Source organism: Acipenser ruthenus, chromosome 6 (genome assembly GCF_902713425.1).
Source record: "Acipenser ruthenus chromosome 6, fAciRut3.2 maternal haplotype, whole genome shotgun sequence".
NCBI classification, from domain to species: Eukaryota; Metazoa; Chordata; class Actinopteri; order Acipenseriformes; family Acipenseridae; genus Acipenser; species Acipenser ruthenus.
In genome coordinates, this window is record NC_081194.1 from 13930333 (window position 1) to 13956851 (window position 26519).

General features: G+C 34.8%; 1 protein-coding gene across 1 annotated transcript in view; it reads left to right on the forward strand.

Moving 5' to 3' along the window:
- LOC117411047 (CUB and sushi domain-containing protein 1-like) overlaps nt 1-26519 on the forward strand; it is a 615018-nt gene that overhangs the window by 354769 nt on the left and 233730 nt on the right. The window contains exons 6-7 of the mRNA XM_034921683.2: nt 17878-17990; nt 21224-21301. Of these exons, the coding sequence (XP_034777574.2) occupies nt 17878-17990; nt 21224-21301 (191 nt within the window). The remainder of the gene's footprint in view (nt 1-17877; nt 17991-21223; nt 21302-26519) is intronic.

Below are 26519 nucleotides of genomic sequence, written 5' to 3' on the forward strand. Positions count from 1 at the left end.
GTACGCACTAAACATACATTCAAAGAAAGAAAAAATAAAACAGTAACTTTTCGTTTAACAATACATACATTTATATTTTAGCTGGTTAATTCCATAAGTTCTACAAACTGAAAAGCTCTGTGGGTTTTAAAAAAAAACTGGGAGCTAGATGAACTTTGCATAGCATATACAACGTCTTGCGATTCTGCACTTTGTTTTAATAGAATGTTGGGCAAATTCAAATACGTTATATACTTATTTCCATGAGGCATTTTTTTCTTCATTTTTCTCCTATTTCATGTTTTAACAGCCACAGTATTTTATCATAACCTGTTTTTCAAAAGGAAAATTTGTAGTGCATGGCTACAAACAGTTTTTCATCAGAATGATCCACAGAAAGCTTATTTTCATTAAACACTGATAAACTGATAATTATCATATTCTTGACAGGTTTCACACACCCTGATTAGCAAATTTGTTTATTTTAGGTAAGGTAGATTACTGTTTATACTGCATGATTATTGATTTGTAATCTGGGTAATCTGGGTCCAGGAACTGGCATCTGTGTCCGGTTGGTTAACAAGCTTTGGATGCCCTAATGTCCGGGTTTAAGTGAAATGCATAAGAAACACCAACCTTCCTTTAATATTTTCTTTGACATACATCAGTTTCCACTATCTTATCAGAAATGTACTGTTTAGCACTGATCTGTACATTCTACTTTGTCTATGGTGGGGACGACGAACATATGTGATGTAAACAATCCAATCCAGTACTGAGCTGATGTGTGATTCAGGACTCGCTGAATTTTACATCTGAGGATCATTTACCTTGAACTTGAAAATCCAAGTAAATATGGTGGCGTCTTGGCAAATTTAAGTCAAATTTGAGTCAACAGAGTAAAAACAAAAACATATTTTTGCATTTTTTTATTGGTATTTAATCGTAATGTTTATACTTGTATTGCTTTTGTTTGCATCTCTGGATGCTTTACATTGCATTGGTCTGCATGTGATTTAAATACATAACCTTTACAGCAAATACAAAAATACATAAAATATAGTTTAATTTAAATATATAATGGCAATAAAGCGCCATATATATGTATAATATGCTTTACATAGTTAGCCATTGCTCAGTTATTTGTAACATTAAAAAAACAGAAAGAAATCTGAGTACATTTTGACTCATTTTGTCTCTTTTTACTAACACACAACCAACAGTGCTATTGTTTTGTAGTTTTGAATGTGCATTAATAGAGTTTGCTAATATTTATTATGGGGGGGGGGGGGGGGGGTTGCCACGACATAATGGTTGTAAAGAAGAAAAAAATGATCATGTGCATTCCCTATTCCTATTGCACCTTGCACACTGAGTCTGTAATTGTCGTACGACGGTGATGCGTCACTTTTGGAATAGCAACAAGTTCGACTTGATCCGATTTGACATGCGTTAGAAATTACATTGACCAATGAAAAACGACTGGGAAGACATGTGGATTCTTGCAGTTCCCTGAACAAAAGGGAAAAACGAATTGTGTGTATCGCCAAACAAAAATTACTTTATGATAAATAAAAAAAAAGAAAACATATGGAAAGACATTGCCGTGGACTTGGGCATGAATGATATGTATTATAAAACATGAAATTATGAACTGATAGCATACATAAACACATGGATTTTGTGCAGTATAGGTTATCACAAGCATATACTTTTTATTTCAATTGTAGTCGAGGAAGTAAAGAAACAATGGCCTAACCTGGAGAGACATATCACAGAAAGAAGCGTGACAGAGCAAGAGCGGTCAGGGCTTAAAAACAGTCAGAAAAGAGGGTCAGTACATGAAAGTGATGGAATTTCTGGCTTCATAAAGAGAGTAAAAGGTCATTATGGTAAAATATTTTTGATAGCTCATTGCTAGCTTCCCAACTTTTAGATATATTTATTACAGGAGCGAGTGTTTGAAAAATGTAATATTGGTCATATGGTTTCTGATGCTATGACAACTGTGCTATGTAATATGTGTTTTTTATTTGTATTTTTTTTTTAATTATGTATTTGTGACAGTGCCGCGTCCGTTCCATGTGAACTGTGTATAATAATTTCCATATGATTTGAATTTTAATGTTTATACTAGTTATTGATATTAATGATAAAGTATATTTTGTATGGTAACTTATGAATGGGGTTTTGGTAATTTTGGTTGAGTCCCAGGGGAGGAGTTACAGATGGGTGGCTCTATAAAGGGATTCAGTTGGAGAGAGAGAGGAGAGGAATAGGTGGTATCAGCTACAGCGTATAATGCTGGAGGTAATAGTTTTTAGCCTGCTAAAGGAAGTTTGGTTTGGTTTGGTTTGGTTTAACTATTTTTTGTGTGTGTTAAAGAAACAAAATAAGTTATTTATTTATTTTTGGTGGAGTTTGTTTGCTGCACGTGGCCACTTTATTTCAAATAAAGTTTGGACAATCCTCTATCAACTCGACTTGTCTGTCTACCTTTCTCTGCCGTTCTGCACTACACCATAATGATCACTCGACCAACCCAACAGTATTGTATAACAACATTATTGTAGATCTAGTAGAAACGTAATAATTAGCAAACGTTTTGACTTCCATCAGCGTTTGCTGATCATTAAGTTTACACTACATTTAACATTTTGTGTTCAAAGTTATGCAAGAATTAACAACAGAATTGTATTTATTTTTTTATTACAATACTGAAATTATAGGTATATTTACTACAAAGCCTCCACTGCTCAGCGCTCTGAAGTATGATATTAACGCTCTAGTGTGCAATGGCTTGAGGCACGACTTTATCGGATGATGGATAAATGACGGAATGGACCCAGTTTGCAATGGTCTTAAAGCAGTGGTGCACAACTCAGGTCATGGAGGGCCGTGTCCTCCTGGTTTTTGTTTTAACCATACACAAAATTAGTTAATTGGACCAATTAAGCTTCTAATAAAGTACTTTAGGGTACAGTTGGAATAAAAACCTGCAGGGACACCGGCCGTATACATTAGAGCTATTCAGGTATTTATTACAGATGTTACTTTGGAATCTGTAATGTTGCAGGTCTAAGGCTAAGTCCCTTGGTAATGTCAAATAATATGCATAAATATAATGAAATTACAAAACTGTAGACACAACACAATGAAATATACCTGAGAGAGAAGAAGTGAAGGCAACTGAAACCTAAAACTATTGAAATAAGTTAATTGAATTATGTTTAAATAAAAAAAAAGTGGGGGAATTGTCAGCATGTGAGTGGTACGGTGAGGATGAAATGTCCACGAAGAAGGTGTTTTTACAAGTGGTCCTATTTTTATTCACAGATTATCCCCTCTACCAACAATGGTATCGGGGATTACAGGGCCGAAATACTAAACAGTATAAACAGTCCAAGGTGCTCACACGTGTTGTGGGGCTGTGTGAGTGCTTTGAGTGCTTACAGGTTGATGTGATGTGGCAGTGCAGGTGCTCCGGGTGGTAGTGCTGGATCTGAGGCTTCAGCTCCCAAATCCATCTCCGTCTGATAACGCACACAAACAACAACAAAACAGCAGTGCTCCAGTTATAACGTCAGCGTAAAGGACCCTACTCATGTAGCTTCGTCGCTTTTGTACTGCTAAACTCCTCCGTGTGATTAGTACAGTGCCGCGCTCTATCCAATCGTTGCTTGCACCACAGCTGATCACAATTGAGCTGTTCAACAGTTACAGCTACGTCTTTTCACCAAGATGGCTTACTTCCGGTTCCGTCCAACCATCGAGTTGGCCCATCCCTGTGAAGGCTTACCACCAACCTTACTTAGCACCCTTCCAGGTCGGGAGGTAGATTTGCAGCTCAGATTAATTCTCTCCTGTTCACAGAAATCAAAATATGTTATTAAAACTACATGGGCTACTGCTCTTTCTCAGTTTCAACAGATTGACTGTAGCACTCGGTTATAACCAAGCTAATTTGAAATTCTCGGTAAGTAATTTCACTGCCTCCTTTGCTTCACTGTGATAGATATCTGAAGATATCAAGAAGGACAAAACACATTATCGTGGCCATGAAAGGACTGGCATCTCATTAAACAGATTCTCTTCAGTTAACTTATAACCCAGGGAAACAAATAAATAAAAATAAAAAATATGAAGACATCGATTCTGTATCACCTGCGTTTTACAAACAGAAGTAAGACTATCAAGGTTGCTGTGAATATTGTTACGCAATGTTTTCTGTTGCTTGTAGTGTTGGGATATACCTTTTTTTCTCAAAATGAATTAGGTGAGGGCTGTTTCACAAATTGAGCTGTATTCACAAATGTTAACAGTCTACAGTTTCAAATATACCAAACTGAATTTAAGAATACACCAAAGATTAAGCTTACATCTATTATACAAATCAGGAGGCTCAAAAAGCAGATCACTCAGATAGATTTAAAAAAAAATAAACTGAAGAACACTGAAACATTGAAAAGGTTAAATGCATCTTTAAATAACAGATTAAAATAGTAATTCACTTCTTGTTTACTGGTTTATAAATCACAATAAAACCCTAATTCGAAAAAATGATCATGGTAGCTGAACATGTCTTTACAGTACGTGCGCTTGTCTATGGACCATCATTTTCACCTTTTTGACACTGCCAATTACGAGATAGTAATGTCCTCTAATCAGACTTCTATTGTTTAATACATACTGAAAATGGTATGGATATTCATGTAAATGACACATATATTCTACAGCTGCCACTAAATGGTCTAAAATATCCAAACACATTTCATGGTTCCTTATACAGTACAAGTAGTATATAAGCACTAGGGTTACACTGAGACTGGGCCTTAATCCAAACTATATGAATCCATAATATCCAGTTTAACTATCCCTGATTGTATCCATAATTAAAGTAAGCACTTACGTAGATCATTTTGTAAAATAAAATGCCATTATATTACTTTTGAAGGGCAGTTCACTCTTAAGGTTTAAAACCTTGCTGAAGGACACCTATCCATTACACTCACACTGTTCATTATGTCAAATATGATTTGATTTAGCAGGCAAATACTTTTCTTTAATTGGATTAAATCAAACTTCTTCAAATTGGATAGAACAAAGGTGAAATATATGTGTACTTTGGAACACATAGTTAATCACTGAAAATGTATCATCACAGTGCTTAAATATAATTTTTAATGTGCTTACAAAGATGAAATATGTAGTTTGCGGAATTAGTTATCAATATAATCAATTCTAATTTAATATATTTGATTTCCTGTATCAGAGTTGGGAACAAAAAGTAACTTATTACTCGCTACTTGTTTCTTCAGAATAAAATTAGATAATGTCCTTATTAATAAAAAAAGTAGCATGTTATATTACTCGTTACAGAGTATTCATTATATTTCTCTCTCTTGTCTTGTCCTGCGAAACAGTTGTTGTGACTATTATTTACTTTTTAAAGTCTGGTAATTAATTTATTAAGTGTGTCAAACAGGTTTCTACAATTTTTGTAGTATAAATACATTTCATTTTTGGCATATAAACTGTACTGTATATTTCCTGACTTTCAATAATTTTGCATATGAAGAGAAAATCATACAAATGTAGAATTAAATAAAACCACAAACAGCAAATCAACAACAAAAACAAAAAAAAAGTCATACAAACTATGGTAATAAAGCAGTAAACATAAAAATGGTGGGGTGATGCAATAAATGTGGCCGCCACTGTCTAAGCAAACAAACAAACAAATAAATAAAAGAGGTACGTACGGTCAAGTAAGCCTCCTCTTGATCTGGTCCTATTAAAGTTCAAAATACGCAGTGGCAGACACGTTTCCTGTGTTTTTGAAGTGTATCATCAAAATTGGCATGTAGGGATACACATTGTGTTCCTAGTGTCTGTCCTTATTCAATTACAAGGTCAGAAAGACTGATTTGATTGCCCCACGGCTTCTTATTGCTGTGAGACATCCCGGAACAGATTGCGTCATTGGTGGTGAGGCACCAACATTAGAGCAGTCTGATTTCTCGCGGTTAAAAAAAGAAATGACCACTAATATAGGTGTACAACAGTGAAAAGGTAACGCAACATTTCTTTTTTTGTGGAAAGTAAATGTAATATTATTACTAAGATACTTAAGTAGCAAGTTACCTCAACTCTGTGTATCATACCAGTATATATAATATTTTCCGTGGATTTGTTTGCTCATTGTCAGCAATAAAGAGTTGTCATTGAAACATGACATGTCAGAAAACTGTATTTTCCAAAAGGATACATTCAGATTTAGAGCTTGTCAGTTGTCTACATTATTTATGATTATGAATGAACTAATAACTTGACAACAATAAGGTATGTTGAAAAATTCTCAGAGGCTCTTGGAGATGAAAACCTACCATTGCATTACTGGCTATCATTGTTCTCTGGATTATTTTTAGGACTTGGTTAAAATATAACCAAAACTGAGATAGGGTATTTTTTGTATCATAAAATTAACTGCTGTCTGTACAACGGACTCCCTGCACACCATTTGTAGTTTTCTTGTTCTTAGCTTTGTTTGATTATAGCCTTGAGGTGGCCCTCTATGGTTTAGTATACACATACAAAATATATATTTTTACAGACATCACATTCTAGTGCACAGGTGTGAACTTAGAACATTCTTAAGACTGAACTTTAACTTGAAACCTTGAATGAGTATATACTGTATATAAACTGATACATATGTAGCCAAATGTGGTGGGATGCAGCAAGATCGCTATACTGGTCCATTTTACGTTCTGTCACTGCTTTTTGTTTGTTTTTTATTTTTTTAAAGGGGCTCTACTGTGTGAGATTTAAAAAAAAAAAAAAAACGATTCCAAGCCAGGGTTTTTATGACTGAACCACTGTCATGAAGTGGATTTGTTTGCTGAAAGGCCTCCTGTAGAAGTGACCCTGCACTCTTTACGATATATAGACATAGAGTACATAATTATGTTCTTTCAAGTAAATGATAAAACTGTACAAAGTCAAACCTTTCACTGCTGTGGTTGATTTTACGTAATGTAGGTCACTTCAGTTATTTTTAATTGCATGACTTTCTTGACTCAGAGACTTTTATTAGTTACTTGACAGTTCCTGGTCTCAGTGCACTTCTTGTTTTGACACATTTGTTCATTATTGGCAGTTTTCACTTATGGGACTGTTTTTTTCTCTAGAGGTAGTCTGCCCATTTCTCAAAACCTTTGACATCTTAGTGGTGTTAAGTTAGTAGTGTTGGTTAAAAAATTGCTTCTTTCTTTTTCGTAGTTCATGTGTGAATATGAGTGTATGGTCGAGACCCAAATATTGAATTAAAGACTATTTTTGTGATATCCAGCAGGGTCATCTGATGTCACATTAGGGATAGCACTTTGTCAGATTCTTTTATTGCTTTGAGCACACTCTTACTCAGGGGAGATGTTTAAGGAGGACACAGAGATGTTTTGGACTTCTGTAGTTGATTGTTCGTGCACTAGGCTTGCAACGTACCCAGACAACTTTAAAATAATCATGAAAATCACACAGACTCATTTAATTTGAAGTTTTAACAAATCAGAGCAGTATTAGTACTCCTTTGGTTTATTAAATGTTTAAAAATTGATTGAGTGGTTGCAGGCCCATTTGGATCCCTGGTAATTGACAATCTGTGTGTTTCCAGTGCCTTTACAGGTTTAACTAGGGTGACCACCCGGTCCCTATGTCGTTGTCCATCCATCAACAGTCCAAAGCACCTTTGACCATTGTTCCATAGTCCAATTATTGTGCATATTTTAGCCTTTTAGTCTTGTTCCCCTTTCTTAACAGAGGTATTCCTTTAAGTCCTGATTTCAAGAGTGACCTTCATACTGTTGATTTGACGGACAACAACACCTGTGCCTTCTGCCAGTTCTGTTGTCAATTCAACGCTTGTCTTCTTTCTATTCCTTAAGGATATTATTATCTTCAAGTATTGCTCATCCTTGTTAGACAGCGTTTTGGGTCTTCCAGTCCTGGGTTTGTCAATTACAGATGATGTTTCTCTGTACTTGTTGATTATGCGTCAGTTACCACACCTTGAAAATCGAGTGATGCAAGCTATTTCACTCAGTATTTTTTAGTAGTAATAGTAGAAAACACTGGTGGAGGCTTTGAGTAGAATTATTGATGCTCATAATGCATAGTAGAAAAATGCGACATGTCTTTTTGCACAGCAGTATATATATTTAATTCACTATAACAAACCCTTCTTATAATGAACACCCGTTTTAATGATCCCAACAGCAAGAACCGATTTTTTCAAAGCAAATTAACCCTATTAGAACGATCACGTACAGGATTGACCCAGATACAACGATCTCATTACTGACTGACACTGAACTTTCTCCAGTGTCAAGTGTGTTATTCTCTCAGTGAAAACAAAGACCATGGTTAACTAATTCAAAAATAACGCTAATTCAAAGATTACTACTATTGTAGTACAAATCATGCATGATGAATGCAAACGTTGCCTGTCAGTCATCTTCACACAAACTGCAACCAGGCAACGGGCGTGAGGAGCAATCTATGCTGGATAGTTTTTTCAGGAGAAAGGACATGTAATTACTGTATTCAGCATGTAACTGTGTATTCTTTCCTTTTTCATTTCTTTACTGTTTTCTTTTAAACATACCTGTAGCAGGACGATTTCCCTGCACAGGGGGAAATTAGTGTTGGTGTAATTTATATGTGGAAACGGGTTTGTTTTGTATGCTTTTTGGAGATGTTATGTTTGATCAAATGATTGTTTAGACAGGCGCTTGAGACTTGCTGCCTGCTAGGTTTGGTTGAGAAGAAGAGCAGCGAGTGATTGGCTGTGCCGGTCCCCAATCAGCAGGTGGGCGGGTCTCGACTGAGTGTCCGGTAGCATAAAAACATCCAGTGGGGATCGTTCTGGGCGACTGCAACACCCTGCTACACAGAGGGGTGCTGCGTACACTCAGGAGGAGAGCGTCCGCTCTGCAGGAACTACAACTACGCAATCCTTAAGCCAGTTTAGCCATTTTCTCTTGTGAAGAGTGCAGGGAAAGAGGCGTGACTGACAGTGATGTGACCCAATCACTGGTCAGAGGTAGACTATTGCCTGGTGGTGTAAGGATGTTAGGGCAATAGTTCAATCCATTTTTGCTCCTATGATGAAGTTTTAACCAATCACAGGCCAGAATTAACAAGCACTGACTTGCCTCCCTCACCATCCCACAAAACACACACAAGTAGAATATCACTTTTAGGATTTTGCTTTTATTAAAGAATGAACACAATCAATTAGTGATTAATAATATTTTTTACATCAGGAAATCAAATAAAGAAAACATAATTCAATCCAAACAAAACTGAGCCCATCTATTTTTTGTGCATGACACAAACACAAATAATTAACCCTTCGCAGTCCATTTATTAAGTGCGTGTCAGGCGCGTCGGGTCCAATTTATTTTCACACACGCAGTTCATTTTAGACGCGCTGTTTAAAAGTATTTTTTCTACAGTCAAACAGGTTTAAAAAGCCCTGCATATCAACAAAGCACTCACTAGGCATCTCCAGCCACGCCCCTCCCTTTCGTTCGCTATCGCTTTCACATATGCTAAGAAATAAATAAATAATAATAATAATAGTCGTACATACCGATCAATCATCTCCTGATCACACGTTTTATCACCAAACTCCTCAATAATGCGATCCAAGTCATTATTTTATTACTATAACATCTCAAAAAAGCTCTGCAAATGTCTGTGATATTCTCTGTGCACTGATTCAGTAACAAGCAGCTTGTTTCCTTATGGCCGCCCCTATCTGATGCCAGGGGCAAGTATGACTATTTATGAGATACGCCCTTTTTTTTCGGCTTGTCTCGGCTCCTGTTGCTCCCACTCGGCCATTGAATGGTTTTCTCAGCTTTTTCCGGAGAAAAAATGACTAGAAACCCCTTTTTTTGTGTTTTTTTTGTGACCGGATAGGAATAATTGCAATGTCCGCAAAGGGTTAAACTAAAAAGATTCAAACTACATCAGACTTTTAGGTAGATCACTAAATTACACTAATGGAGACATTAGTTGGAGTAGATTTTAAAACGTATTGTTTACATTCAAACTAGTTAATGGTAAGGTATGTTTCATCATAGCGTGAAAATGTTATTCTCTTAATGATCTTCAGATTCTCAGCTGTTTAGAAAGGTATAATACGGTATACTTTCGGTGGATATTTGTCCTGATACACAAGCTGAAAGTCACGTTATGTCAGTCAGACCTCAAACAGTTAGGATGTTTACCGGAGTACAAGGGTTAAAGGATTGGTTTCTGAAAAACATTATCCAGAAGAAAGGCGATGACACTTGTTTAATACATTTTGGTTTCTTATATGGCCGTTGGATAAAGATAAATAAATTGCTAAAGCATTACATATAAAATAGTTTAAAGGTTTTGGACATTTTTATTATGTTAAATAGTCTTTCTAGAGCTGGCAGGGCTACTACTGCAGGCAAAGGCAATTTAATAGTATAGTTTAGTTTAGTTAATTCTTCCTTTCTGTATTACTTTAGTTCAGTTGTTGCACCTTTAATTTTTCCTTTATTTTGTTTTATTTCCAATAAAACTGTTCCTTTGTATTCACTAGAAGTGGTGTCCAGTCTGATTATTTCAATAGAGGTGGAACCTACATGAGTTTGAATTCAAATAAGGTATTATATGATTACAACTTAAACTAGTCCAACTACAAATATACCTTGCACAGTACAGAGGAGTCAGGAGCCAATGAAATGTTTCTGATTGAACAGGTTGGATTCCAGCAGCAGGTGTGAATTCAGAAGACATTTTGACAGGAAGATCCGATGCATTAACGAAGTAAAACTAAAATAACTGGTCAACAGGGTGGGGTTTACAATGGCACCACGGCACCGGGCCACACTCAGAAGGGGCCCAATACGTCCTAAATATGTATGAAGTGTACACATCGTGATGCATTTCAATAGAAAATGTGTGTTTATATTGTAACAACCTCGGCCCCTTTAACATCCTCGGAGGACCTCTATGATGGACAGGTGGCGGGTGCGCTGATTGACAATCTGCCCCAACCGGATTCTCAGAAGCGAGAGGGGGCGGGGCAGTATATAAGGGCTATAAGCTTGCTATGAAGGGGAGAAGGAGACAACGATCATTATAACCAGTACCCAAGCGTTTTATTCACTGTTGTGATCCTCCCTGGAGCCTTCCCTGAGGGAAGTGAGAGAGAGAGGACGGAAAACCAATCTGGATAAAGGGAGCGACTGAAGTTGATAACACTCTGGAGTGTAATGAGCGTACGTTCACATTCAAAACACTCCCTTTCAAGACAAAAACACTACAGCTACGTACGCCGAAAACACTCCCGTGTAGCACCATCAAATCAATAAACAGTTTAATACTAATACGTATATATACCATATTTTCTAACTGCTTAAATAAATAAAAACAGCTATATATAATTAGCCTATTAGTTTTATTTCATCAGTGTATTTTGTTGTTAGCAGTCTACATGTTTTCTTCTAAACATGCATAAAACGTGTGTAAAAACTGCTTATCTAAATTTGTCAAAACGAGACTAAATATGTCATTCTGTATTTGACAAAAATTGTGTGTTCTATTTACTATTTAGCTAACTAAACAGAATGCAATTCTGCTTCAGGGTTACTGTTGATATTATGTGCAACATCACAATCCAACCACATGCAGAGAGTTTCAACATGGTGGGTAGACCTGTTTGAAAAGGAAATACCAACTTTCAAGAAATACCCAGATGCACTTAAAGGGTACATTGGAAGAAAGGCTAATTTTCAGAGACAATGCCAACATTTTTTCATTACAGATGGCCAACTAATGTACAAACACAAGGTACACAAAAACACAATAAAAGTGAGCCACAAAATAGACACATTCTATCAGTATGTACATCAGTATGTTACTATTTGTTATAATATTAATTAAACATATTTTTTAATTAAACAAAAGGTTTTATTAAACAAGATAACATTCAAAACACATTGTATAGCGAAAATAGCGAAAACATTTGTAATCCCTCGAGAATGACTGTTGTTTTTGGAGCAAAAGAACTCAAACCAGTATGCTTGAAACAAAGTAATCCATTAGACATAGATTCCAATTTACTGCATTGATGTGTGTGTGTATGTGTGTTTCTGGATGTAGAAGATTTTATTTCTTTAATGTGTATATAGTTCATTTTAGTAATTTTTATTTTTTTGTTTTCTTTGTATTTCAACTCCGTATTTTGATATACAGTATGTTTGTACAGTTACAGTTTCTATTAGTACAATGTTATGTTGGTTAATTCAGTTCGCTTTAGCTGAAAAACGTTTGGGAAAAATACAAATGTAATACCGTAACTGTAAAAAAACAATGTTAATGTTAATAAACATGTCAATAAAAATCTGACATTGTCAGAAAATTTTGAAACAGCACAGCATGGAAAGTCATAAATGGTATTGGTAATAACGCCCCCCCCCCCCCCCCCCCCGCCAGTAAACATTAAAATTGATTTCCTCTTTTTCCCAAAAATGTTGAAATGTCACAGCTTTTCATTCCTTTGGATAAGGTCTACAAATATAGATAACATATTTATTTTAACAAGGACTTAAGGATCGCATATCACCTTTAACATTCCATTCTACAGTGTATATTGTGGTAGGGTAACAAGCTCTGCTGATTTAATGAGATGAAGCCATTGCAGTGTTGCAGCATTGGTGAAACGCACATAGAGCAAGTTTTAAATCCAATGATATTAACAGGTGTCTGTGCTGGGAGAATGGGATCACATTTTAGTTTCATTAGGCAGCTGATTGTCACAGTGTGCAAAGATTTAGTCATATTTTTACTGTAGCGCACAGTTCATAATACCCAAAAGGTATCTCCAGGAAGAAGCAAGGAATTACACATTGTTCTACGACATACTACCTTGTATTATTTATTTTTCATTTTCATTTTTAAATGTATAATTTTGAAATGTTAAATCAATAATGTCATTACTCTAGAATATAACCATGTTCTCTGCTCTCTTCCTAACTCCAACTCTAGAATTTCCCATCAGCAAAATACAGAAGACTTCTATTAAAAGTTTGATGACAATCTATAATAATCTCTGCACCCTAATTATTATTATTATTATTATTATTATTATTATTATTATTATTATTATTATTATTATTATTATATGGTGAAGGTTTGTCACTATTTGCTGAGAATAAGACTTAATAAGACGTGTCATTTGCAAATGATCAGTTGTCTGACATCAGCTTTTGAATACATATTCCTTTATAAGCAATTCTTAAAGTACTTATCAACACTTTGGGGATATGCTATGCATGTATTGTTTCTCTATTGTAGGCCCACTTCACATTCATGTTATCTTATACCCCTTTTGCACTAGGCGTGGCTAGTGGAAACGAGGCATAAGTTCCATTATTAAGGTAGAATTTAAACTACATTCCATCACTGTAAAGCTGAGTGGGACTAATATACAGTGACACTAAAGCACACATTCCAGAATGTTTCATAATAAAGAAAATCAATCTCTATTTATGAACTAACTAAATGCTAACCTACAGCAAACAGTAAGTTCTTACATTGAAATGTCAAATACCATAATGAAACAGAGATATTGAGACGTTGTCAGGAGCTTTTATATAATGAAGTTATCACTGATATACCAACACATTTAAGCTGTAGTTCTTAAGGGAGCTGAGTTTATGAGACTATAAATGTTTTATGCACACTCAATAAAAAAGTAAGTGTGGAGTCTGAGTTGTTTATTGTGGCATATTACTGGAGCAGGTTTTTTTTTTGTTTGTTTTTGTTTTTGTTTTTTTGGTAAGATGCAGGAAAACACAATGATCCTAACTATTTAGTGTTAATTTATTATTATACATTCTGTCCTCTAATTTTTTTGAACCCTTACATTTTGACATTATACAAAAGAGTGTAAAACATGTATCTATTATTACGAAACTCATAGGTCATAGGATATATAGAAATACTAGCAAGAAAAACTGTATCAGTGTATTTGTTTTCTATTGACAGTGATGAACTGAAAAAGGCACTAGCTGAAATGTTAGCTTCTTACCGTTTTACCTTAGAATTCTGATTGAGCCTTTTGAAGTTATGGATATTTTGTTTGTTGTAGTTATTTGTGATTTCTGATTACCTTTTACTTTCAATCACAATGGACAAGATTCCCATAGCTTTTTACATGTCATGAGCACATAAAAATGTGTGTGAGACACACACATTTGAACCATATCTCACACTCCCCTCATGCAACATACTATACAGTGCATTAGTTCCATTCACTTAGCACAATAACAATACATAATGACTGGTTTGTGGAGAAAGGGGTTATAGCCTCTGATTAAATAACTATGAATCGCTGCAAAAATTAATGTACTCAAGGACACACACACTGTCTTCCCTAATGTCCCAACTTAAAGACATTATGTCTCACTGTGGATGAAATTGTCAGCAATCTTATTTACATTTACATCAGGTAAGGCCTTGATGAACATTAACCTTTTAGGGTCTGCCCAATGTTAAATCTTAATTTTAACATCTGCTTATCTTCAAAATTCTGTTTACTTCAAATCCGTATCTTAAGCTAGCAAAACAATTCTGGTTCACATCAGCATTAGATCTTGTGACCTCGCAAGTGACTCCCTAAAACTCAGTATATTCTCTAATAAAGTGGTGAGCGCATGCAACTTTGCCATGAAGATATCTGAAATATTAAACTTTTCTTTTTTGGACGTACACAAAAGTTTTAAATGATTTAAAAAAAAAGAGATAGATAGATAGATAGATAGATAGATAGATAAATAGATAGATAGACTGTAGTAACGTGACTGGCGGTCAAGGCTAGTCAATGGCAGGAATAGCACTCATCCAGAGACAGTACTGCGTTTAGCACTTTCATGCACTTTTATTTTTACAAGCAAAAGGTTTAAACAAAACACTGAAACAAAACCTAACTCCCATTGGAGTACTAATTAAACTTTTCCAAATCCCTAAACTATAAGCTGTTTACCGGTTCAACAAAAACCCTTGTCACACACAGTATACAGTTTTCAGGAGAACCACACAGGTTGGAATGTTGCCTGAGAATTGTCCCAATTAAATCCTTGGGCAAATCTAAGATCCACAAGCAAGTTCATAACCCCTCAGCTCCAAGCTAGTGCCACTGGAAGCACACCCTGTCACTTTTTACTCTAGACCTAACCATAGATGATGCAAAACTGAAGAATAACGCCAGTTTGGTTAGGACTATGTAGTACTTTAGCCTCACCAAAGTGGCCATAAGCAATGCTCGAATGCATAACAAATGCAACTTCAAAAATCTGCAGATACCAAAGTGTTTTGCTTGATTCTTGTAAATCTCATCAGCATCTATCCAAAAATATCTTTGGATGATTTTTTGGAGCCCCTCCACATGAGTTATTTTGGCCTAAATTTGGTAGAAATACCAAAAATTCAAATTTCAGAGGGGGTTAATGGCCAGTAGGGGGACTTGAAACCAAAAGTTTTTCACAAAATTTGGAAGAGTGGTCCCTAAGGTTCTTACAGCAGTACTAACATTTTAGGACCCGCATCCCCTACAGGGTAAAGGGTTGGGCTGAAGTTTGAATAAAACTCGTCACTTACCCCTCATCTGGCAACTTGCCAAAAGTGAGTCAGGTGCTCCTGGTATTTCTTTCTCGAAAGCCCTATTCATTATGAGTTGAATGAGGTGCTACACACGATGGTAGGGTGTAAGTTGAGCCCAGGGTGATTTTTCTGGTCAGGGTCACTTTTTCACTTTAGGTTGACCTTTGCCGGGTCATAGCTCGAAGGGGAAATTTAGCAAAATCTGAGACGGTCAGGCAACAAAATGCCCCTTTTCTGGTTCTGATACATACAGTATACAACCATTTTATAACATTCGAAAAGGATCTGTTCACAGCTCTGAATGTCTGACTTTTGTGATATAGTGCTCTCATTAATTCAAGGTGAATAATAATGTAAACAATGGGACTATGTGGAGTGCCATTTTAACACATGTAAGAATCAAACAGTTTCAGAAGCCCAAGAGACAACATATTACAAGTCCAATTAATTTACATGCAATTGTTTGTTGTTTACTTAAGATAAATATCAGTAAGTATTAACATAACCAACTTTACTGTACTTCAGCTTGTTGTTGAACATTGGTTCTTCAAAAACATAGTTCTTGTATGGCAAGCCAAATTATCATTTAGAGATATCTTTAATTGCATTTTAAGATATCGCTAAATATTTGAAGATATCTCTAAATCATTTCCAGATATCTCTAAATATTTGAAGATATCTTCAAATATTTAAAGATATCTCTAAATCATTTTAACCCTTTGCGGTCTGACATTGCAATTATTCCTATCAGGTCCAATGTCGGACCCTGGCCGACATCATCAAAAAGACGCAAAAAAATGGTTTTTAGTCATTTTTCTCTGGAAAAAGCCGAGAAAACCATTCAATGGCCGAGTGGGAGCGACAGGAGCCGAGACAAGCCGAAAAAAAGGGCGTATCTCATGAATAGTCATACTTGCCCCTGGCATCTGATAATGGAGGCCATAAGGAAACAAGCTGGCTGTGACTGCATCAGCGCTCAGAGAATATCACAGACATTTGCAGAGCTTTTTTCAGATGTTATAGTAATAAAATAATGACTTGGATCGCATTATTTAGGCGTTTGGTGATAAAATGAGTGATCGGTATGTACGACTATTATTATTATTATTGTTATTTATTTCTTAGCATATGTGAAAGCTATAGCGAACGAAAGGGTGGGGCGTGGCTGGAGATGCCTAGTGAGTGCTTTGTTGATATGCAGGGCCTTTTAAACCCGTTTGACTGTGGAAAAAAAATACTTTTAAACAAATTAACTGCGCGTGTGAAAATAAATTGGACCTAAATTGGACTTAATAAATTGACTGCAAAGGGTTAAGATATCTAAAATACATTTACAGATATCTCAAAATGATTTACAGATATCTTTAAATGGAGCTTTAAATTAGATATCTAAAATGCATTTTTAGATACCTCTAAATGTTTTTGAGGTATCTTTAAATACTTTTCAGATATCTGGAAATTATTTAGATATCTCTAAACAACGTCCTGTTCATTTAAAGATATCTCTAAATCATTTGACGATATCTCTAAATAACTTCCCGTTCATGTAGAGATATCTCTAAATCATTTGAAGATATCTTCAAATAACTTCCTCTTCATTTGGAGATATCTCTAAATAGACTGGAAGTCCATTCAAAACATAGAGCATTTTCACAGGAAGTTATTTCAAGATATCTTGAAATGGCTTGCTGTTCATTTGAAGATATCTTCAAACGATTTAGAGATATCTCCAAATGAACACAAAGTTATTTGAAGAAATCTTCAAATGATTTAAAGATATCTTTAAATGAACAGGAAGTTATTTAGAGATATCTTTAAATGATTTAGAGATATCTTTAAACCCTAATTTTAAGATATCTCTAATCTGGCGTGCCATGCTAGCACAATCCATATGGTTTCCATAGTATTTAAAGATATCTGTAAATCAATTTGAGATATCTTTATTTCATTTTTAGATATCTTAAATTGATTTACAGATATCTTTAAATTAATTTTAGATATTTTAAAAACTGCACAATTAAAGATATCTGGAATTCAATTGCAGATATCTTGAAATGTTTTACAGATATCTCTAAATATTTAAATATATCTTAAAATACAATTAGAGATATCTCTAAATGATAATTTGGCTTGCCATATTCTTGTTGCAGCACAAGGTTACTCCACTAAAATGTGAATCTTATTTTCTTTCAGGTTGACTGGCATGAATCTGCCCTCCCCTGTCATCAGCAGCAAGAATTGGCTTCGGCTGCATTTTACATCTGACAGCAACCACCGACGGAAAGGATTTAATGCCCAATACCAAGGTAAGAGGGCCAATGTCTGGAAGTGGAAGGCAAAGCTCTTAATTCTATAACTGGTGTCAAGAAATTGGCAGTGATGCATGTTGTGTTGTGATACAGCTAATGCATGACATCTTGCCATTGCTTCAGCACATTGAAAAAACTCTGTCCTTGGTGTGCAGTGGATTTAGTTTTCCCCACCACAAAAGCAGACCATATAACTCATGAATACTTACATGTTTAGAAGATTTATAAGAAGCAATTTCTAAGCTGCTGTTAAATCTAATTTTGTGTGAGTTTTGAAATATATATTATTTTGTAAATTTTTACCCAAACCAAGAAAACAGATTTGCAGTACTGGGAAAAATGAACCCAAGTTGATGGGGTCCTTTTCTGTATCAGCTAAGCTATAAACAGTGTGGTGAATGCTGTGTGAACCTGTGGTGTGTGGTCTGAATTTGAATAAGCATGGAAAATTATGTAATTTAAAAACAGGAAATTTGCCTCATTCCTACATTGATGTTTTTCTGAGCAGATATAAAATAGCAACACATTACGAAAACTACATCATTTCAAACTAAATTGCATAGTATGCCCTGTTAGTATATACATTTAGGATTTAGATTTATATCTGCATGAAATGTAAGTTTTATAATAAGTGGTTGTGCTACTATATGTAACAATAAAATGGGATGACAGCCTATTGTTATATATATATATATATATATATATATATATATATATATATATATATATATATATATATATATATATATATATATTCTGTATATATTACTAAACATGCACTTCAATGTAGTGGTTTATTTTTTATTTTAGAAAATTAAACTGTGGACTTTTTTTAAATATTCAAGGGCCTTTGTTAGCTTTGCTAGATTTATAACATTACCAAGTAGTTTTACCATTAAGAAAAACAACTGGTGCAAATGTCACACTAGAGTATTTTCTTAGTGAATTAGGCCCATGGAGTTGTTGTTTGTTAGCTTGCTGTTTTTTACATGATTTCCATGATATATGAACCCTATAGTTGTATTTTTTTTATTTTTCCCTGAGCTATCCAGATTTTCTGTATTCTATTCCTGTTGTCTATTACCACAGCTAATATTTATTGTAATCTAAACGCATCTCTTGTGTAACATCATACTTTAAAAACAAAATGTATTTTACAACTGTGTCCAGCTCTGTGACTGCCTTGTTAAGGTTTTAAAAGGAAGTCATCATTATGAGAAACAAATTAATTATACATCATATAGTACAGACTGCTACAAAATTAACAGTAATGCTTTATTCATTTTGAACATTAGTTGATATGTGGTGTGGCAGGGCAGAAGGGAGCCCTGCATGTTTTTTATTGGGGCAGGGAAAATCCCTGCTTGTAAATAAATGTATTGTGGTGTATTGTATTATTATTTAAAATATATGTAATGTTTGGTGTTTATTTAAATGGGTGATGTAGGTGGTGTTGTGTTTCTTTGTTATTGTTTGGCAGCGTGGATGGGGTTAAAGCCCCACCCCTCTAAACATATGCAGAATGTGACCATCTCAGGATTGATTCATTTATTGTTAATCCAGAGATGGTCACATGTATAACAACCAGCAGCTTTGGCTGAACAGGGTGGGTGTTTGGAAGGAGGAATGAGAGAAAAGGGACAAATTGAAAGGAAAAACAAAACTAATGCAATTGCTACACGTGCTGGAAGCACCAGCACGGTACTTGTTGGTGTCAGTTTTGTGTTCGAGATTTGTTTTTGTTTGACCATTTATTTTGCTTTGTGAGCAGTGGTTTTTGTTGCACCATCTTTTGATTTATTTTTGTTTTATAAAAACATGCACCAGCCCACGAACCCACAAGTACCTGCCTGTGTGCCTCTGTGTCAACTTCCTGGTCTGGGGACGTCACCACAAAGCGTTATTTAATTGCTCGTTGTAGAAAATTACAGTCTCTTGGTGACATTATTACAAGTATATGTTGTGAGTAAAATACTTCAAAACTTTACAGACAAGTCACACTTGCACATTCAAGATTCATGTTCAATACCCTTAAAACTGCAAAGTATACGTCCTGTATATGGTCAGGTAGTGACCCGAATCAGTGGCTGAAAGTCGTTCAGTCTAGCTGTCAGTTCTTATTTCCATAACTTGCCAGAGTCGTTGCAGTGACTCTTAATACCAGAAGGGAATGACAAAAAGGTACATATTTCTACACTTTATGAGTTTTTTTATATGAGCAAAGATACAACAATAAGAAAAATACCACTCTTACAGTACAATCACTTACAATTCTATGGAGATTCACAACTAAAATTTACATTTCTTTCACAAAACAATGTCCTGGTCTGCACATTTTAGTAATGTACAGCATTAAAGAGAGCAAACCATGGCTTTTGAATCAATGTTGCTACTTTTTGTATTCATTTCACTATTATTGAAGAAAAAACGTAACTGACCATCTTTCAAAAATAAGGTAAATTTAAAGCCTCTGAAGTCCATGGAAAAGGCATTCTGTGTAAATGTCTACTACATATCTACCAGGTCATTCAAGGGTAATTGGAGACCACTGCAGAATCATATTCAATAGCCCTTTTTAATTGGTGGTACAATGATGATGATGCTGTGACAGCTCAGACAAAAAAAAATAAAAAATACGACTTGCAGACTCATCCATTTGAATCTTGATGTAGAATGGTAGCCTTTTGTGCACCATTGGCTGCAGGATGGAAAATATGTCAAGTCAAGGAAGCTGACCATCCAGTTTGGTTTCAAGCAACCTTTTGTTTTTGTTTAATTGCATTGTGAATATGGCCTTTCTAAGAGAGAGATTTAAAGAACTGTCACCATTCTCTGCAAGGAAATCAATGTTTGTTATTCACAAAAAATGAAAATGGGCAGGTCTGACATTTATAGGTAAAAAGCTGATGCATCTTAGTCACTTAAACTGTATGAGAAATTCATATTGGGCAATGTGTGGCATGCAGTCACGGAATTATATGTTTATAAAGTAGGTGCTTACAGTTAATGGAGAAAAAGACTTTCTTTCCATGAATGTAAAACATATCATGAATTTTAATAACATTACCCTGAAAAAGATCTTCAGTTAAATGTTCTTTATAATACACTGTTGGTAATGACCCTGCTAGTAAATTACTACATTGTGGAACTGTAACAACACAATTACTTGCTTGTTATATTGTATTTATTTTACATGTCTCTTAACACACTTTGGATTTCTTTTTTAACAGTGAAAAAAGCAATTGAACTGAAGTCCAGAGGGGTCAAGATGCTGCCAAGTAAAGACACCAACCATAAAAATACTGTCTGTAAGTCCTCCCCACTCCTTTCATACCTTGTTAGAAATCCAGCTTATGTAAACATCATTGTTAAAACACAGTACAAAGGACAACTTAGTTACTGGTACATACATACATAACAAAACAAAAATCCTTGACTTTGAAGGTTCTAACAACCCTCACAACCCTAACTCACTGGGGAGAGTTTGCCTTCTTTCCACAAAACCATTTCAATTCAAAGAAAAAGGCCTTTCTTCAGTAACACAGGTTTCCTTAACTTAAACACCCTGACAACAAACACCAGTCTCAGTTCACATTACTGCAGGTCAAGCCTACAGTAGGTATGGAAAGTAAAAATAGCTTTTATTAAAACTAGTTCTTGTACAACTTGTGTACTGTTTTTTTGGAAAATATACCAGAGTTATCATAGTATTTATTACCACAATCCAATAGAAGCGATTATTTTGAACAGGCCAGTTCTGCTCCACGCCACCACTTCTGGTGGAGATTAAAAAAACAAAAAAAAAAACACATTAATTTAGTTGATTTGATATACAGTAGAGAGTCAATTACCCCATCTTTGATCAACCATACTGTCATTATTATTATTATTATTATTATTATTATTATTATTATTATTATTATTATTATTATTATTATTATATCATTTAGCAGACTCTTTAATCCAACGCGACTTACAGAGACTAGGGGGTAAACTATGCATCACAACTGTTGCTGCAGTCACTTACAATTGGACCTCGGTTTTACGACTCATCCGAGGGTCTAATCAATTGCACGCTATTACAATGCCTTAACAGTAAGAATCAAAGTATAATGATTCCTAAAGTTCTGTAATGTGCCAAAGTTGTTATTTGCTGATTTTTCAAAGTTTGGTATATGGTACGTTTAATTACAGTATTTCATTACCTTAACTGTGGGTGTTAAAGTTGTACTGAATTGCATTAATGTAATGATTTGTAAAGCTTTGTAATGTTGTATGCTTAATGTGATAGAATAGGTTACTAGCTATATATCATCAGTAGGTACTTGTGTACTAAGTACCTGTGTATGTTAACTTTATTCTATACATTATTAAAGGTCCAGTAATTGTTATTAATACCTGTTCGCTTATCCATCAAATCGATTATGCAAACTAGTATTGGTCCCAATTAGTTTGGATAATTGACTCTCTACTGTAATTACATCTTTCGTTCACATACGAATATTCTGTGTGTTATTAGTGGCCAATTTTTTCTACATGAAATGCTTTAAATGTTTAGTTTCTGATGCAACACATAAGACTTATGTTAGGAAAACTGATCTCTGGTTAACATTTGCAGAAACACTGCATCTTTCATAGCAGGCTGATTTTCTTTTTCTATGATATAAAGGTTCTGTATTATGATTACAGGCGGAAACAGATGGTATTATGTATTCTGTCGATTGTATATGTCACATCAGCTTACAGAAAATGCTACACCTGGACTTTGACTGTGCAACAATTAGGTACAATAGATTACAGTATTAAAAAATACAGGCTTCACAATGCTATAGGTGGTCTGTGGTTAAAAGCTGGAATTTCAAAAATGTATTATTTATTATTTCACTTGAACTGCCTGTCACTTTACCTTTGGAACAACAGTAGAATCTTATAACTCTGGGTTTACCTACTGTGGACCACATGCTTGGAATATGTTACTTGTTCCTTAAAACATCCTCCAGCCTCATTTAATGAAAGTACTTCTACGGTACCTCTGTGGGATATTTTCATGTGTGAAGGATAAATGGTTTGTTCTTGGCATTGTAACACACTTTTTGCTCTATGAATTTCATTTAACACTTTTACTTTGTCTACCACCTGGGCAGACTTTTAATTACCGTTGTTTCTTTCAACTGTGTCATAATATAATGCATTTGAAATGGATATTGTTTTTAATTGAGTTTGCTTTTCTGCATTGGCCTTTGCTATAAAGTGGTCGTTCGTTTGTGTTTTTATATCTCATATGGAAAGTAAAATAACCACCAGTTAAGACATTCTTAATTTGTTAATTTGTTGATCAAACAGGTTCTCATAAAATACCTGATTAAGTCACCAGGTAGGGTTTTATGTGTAATATATTTGCTGGACTGAAATTAATAGGTGGTTGATATTTTGTCTACAATCCAGGATTTATTTGCTATATTGTCAAGTTTTTTTTTTAAGAAACAGTCAATGTAATAGAAATATTAGTGTTTCCTTGAAATTCATACAGCTCCATCGTAATAGAAAGGCCTCTACAATTATTTCCATTTTAATTTCCACATCCTCATAAACAACTTATATCTTCACTACAGCTGGCAGTGATAACCATTATTTCTGGAGAGGCTGTGCTTCTTCTAGATTTAAGATTCTTGGCTTTCTTCCATCTGTATGCTAATTTTATATGTAATCCTGTTTAATATGGGAGTACAAAGATGTGTGTTACTTAAATGGAAAACGCAATATGCTTTATTGGCCTTCACAAACGTGGTCATATTACCTATCTTTAGTTTAACTTTAGATTTTGTGACATCTTCAGTATGGATTCAGATCAGTACACAAGGAAAATTAGGTTGCCTCAAACCTTTCTCAGATGCTTTAGGATTTTAGAACCAGGCTTACATTCTCTTGGTATTCCCACAAAAAAATTGCTAGGATGTTTGTAGCAGCCAAATGGAAATGTAGAACAGACTGGAAGTTTGATATAAAAAATAAAATAACTACTGCATAGCACTCACTAGCTGATCATTGTAAAAAGAGAGAGTAATATTCTTGTCAATGTCCAATTGGCCCCAACTTTAAATGGACAATATATCAGGGATACAGGACTGCCTTCTGTACTGTTCCAAGAACAATGTATTGCCTAATCTGACATCGTAGCATTCCAGCTATAATGAGTTTGATATCATCTCTGTTCACTGTTGCTCTGCAGACTGTTTGCCTATTGTATGCAATACCTTTAGCGTGGGTCTCAAAGACTTCTGTGATTTTTTTTTTCAATGTTGTGGATATCCTCCAAAAAGTATTTAATGTACAGTACATGGAAATGGTGAATAACATAAAAGAGCTGGTACAAAAACATCCTCCTTGGATGTAACGGATCCCCCAAGAAACTGATACATGAAATAACACAGTACCAAATGCCACAGGGCAGACAGTACTCACTTCTATTTTCTCTTCACATTTAGTGATCATTGTGTGCAATGGTTAGATTTTGGGATGTCTGTCTTTTATTTTTGTGGAGTATTCAATTGGCCTAAATAGTCAGATCTAGATACTGATATTGAAATTATTAAAAATGTACTTTTAAGAGTGGGTTATGCTTTTCCATGCTGTTGCGTGCTCCCTTACATTTTTCCTGGTCAGACATTATATAACATTTGTATATAACATCTTATAGCATAATTTGTACAATACATAATATTATATAATTCTGCAGCCAAGCATGCTGTGGGATAAATGAACTGAATAGCAATGTACAGGTTTATGTGCTTCATGTGGCAGCAACAATAGTCAAGGTTTTTAATTTTGCAATTTAAATGTCTATTCACTGCCACATCACCTTTTTTCATCAACTGCATATGCAAAATCAAATTGTGAATTTGTTGAACTTTTGATTGGTTAAAGTAACCAGAGAAATTAGATTCTAAGCAAAAAAGTGACCAGATAAATTTGATTCCAAAGTGTTAACATCTGCATACATTACCATTTAAATGTGGTGCTGTATTTCACACTCATCGGCATTGCCTGAGTTGGAAAAAGGCTAACATTGTCAGATTGTATTTGCATCATGTCTGCAAGCCATTGTGCTCATTCACTGTCAAGTCTTTGCTGGTTTACAAACTTGTCAATCTTAATATTAAGATCTGCCAATTTAATGGCATGCTCCCACAGAATGAACTTCTGGGTCCTTCCTTTTCCCTGACCTCCAGGCTAAATTTGACAAGAACTTTTCTAAGGATTTCATTTCTCTATGATTTTGATAAAATACAAAGGCTTCTATCAAAGGAGGAAATACACTACTGTCAAGACACATTGTAGAAATATACTGTAGCTGTAGGGACTGTAGCGAACATGTATTTAATATTGAAGCAAATACATACTCCTATTACAGAAGTATATTTTTCTGACGGGTGAACTTCTAACCTTGATATTTTTTGTAAACAAAAAGACAAGAATAACAATGTAATGTAAACATATTTGTATGTGTAAATGCTTGAAACACAATGCAGCATGCCTAATACAATATGTTGAAGTATTTGTAATGTACTAATGTATTATTATATATGATTTAAATCTGAAGGCGGCAAGGGTAGACAGTATACTGATAAGTGTTGAGAACGGGAGAAACAAAACAGAGTCCAAAAGTTCAGACAAGGTTTATATATTTGAAATATTCACAGGGGTAAACACCTTATCTTCTAATAATACTAAAACCTTAATGACTGCAATGGGGGCCCTGGTCATTAGCTGTTAGTAAAAGACTGAAATTGAGGCTATTAATAACCTGAATAGTTTGGTTATATTGTCAAAACAAATGGTCATATTTTCTTGGTTTAAAATGTTTGGTGCTGACTTTTTTTTTTTTTAAATCAATATTGAGTTCAGTTTACTGCCAGTGGTTTACACATTTGCAAAAATAAAGCACAGCAATGGCTGTGTATTATTGACACTTTATGGTGCAATCTGGCAATTGACAAAATATGGAAGACAGTGTACTGTATGATATAATTATATTGATATTATTTTCTCAATTTTCATGAAAATGTTGGTAATCATTATCTTGCTCAGAGCCCCTCAATGTTGTACTATTAAAGGTCTATTTTAAATTCTAACATCCTTGTTTTGAATTTCAGTATTTCAGTCACATATTCTTAAATCCACATGTGTTTAGGCCAGTTACTTCTCACAATTTCTGTTTGAAGTCTGTTGGGTTAAATTGCTTCACTACATACAAGTTTATTTACTGTACTAGCCTGAATGAAGCCATGTTCGGGGCAGTAGTCAGATCCAGGGTTACTTTGGAGCACGCCAATGCAGACTCTACTGGTGACATGATGGCCTTTGTCAACCAGTGGGCTCTAAATGGCGTGCTCTGTGTCGTCCATTTTAGTTCAGTTGTACAACTGAATATTTAATCTACAGTCCTTTTTTTAACCATTTTTTTCTTTTAAATCAGTTAAATCTCTGTCCTTGTTTGAGGGTGCTAAATTTCATTTTTTCTAGTCC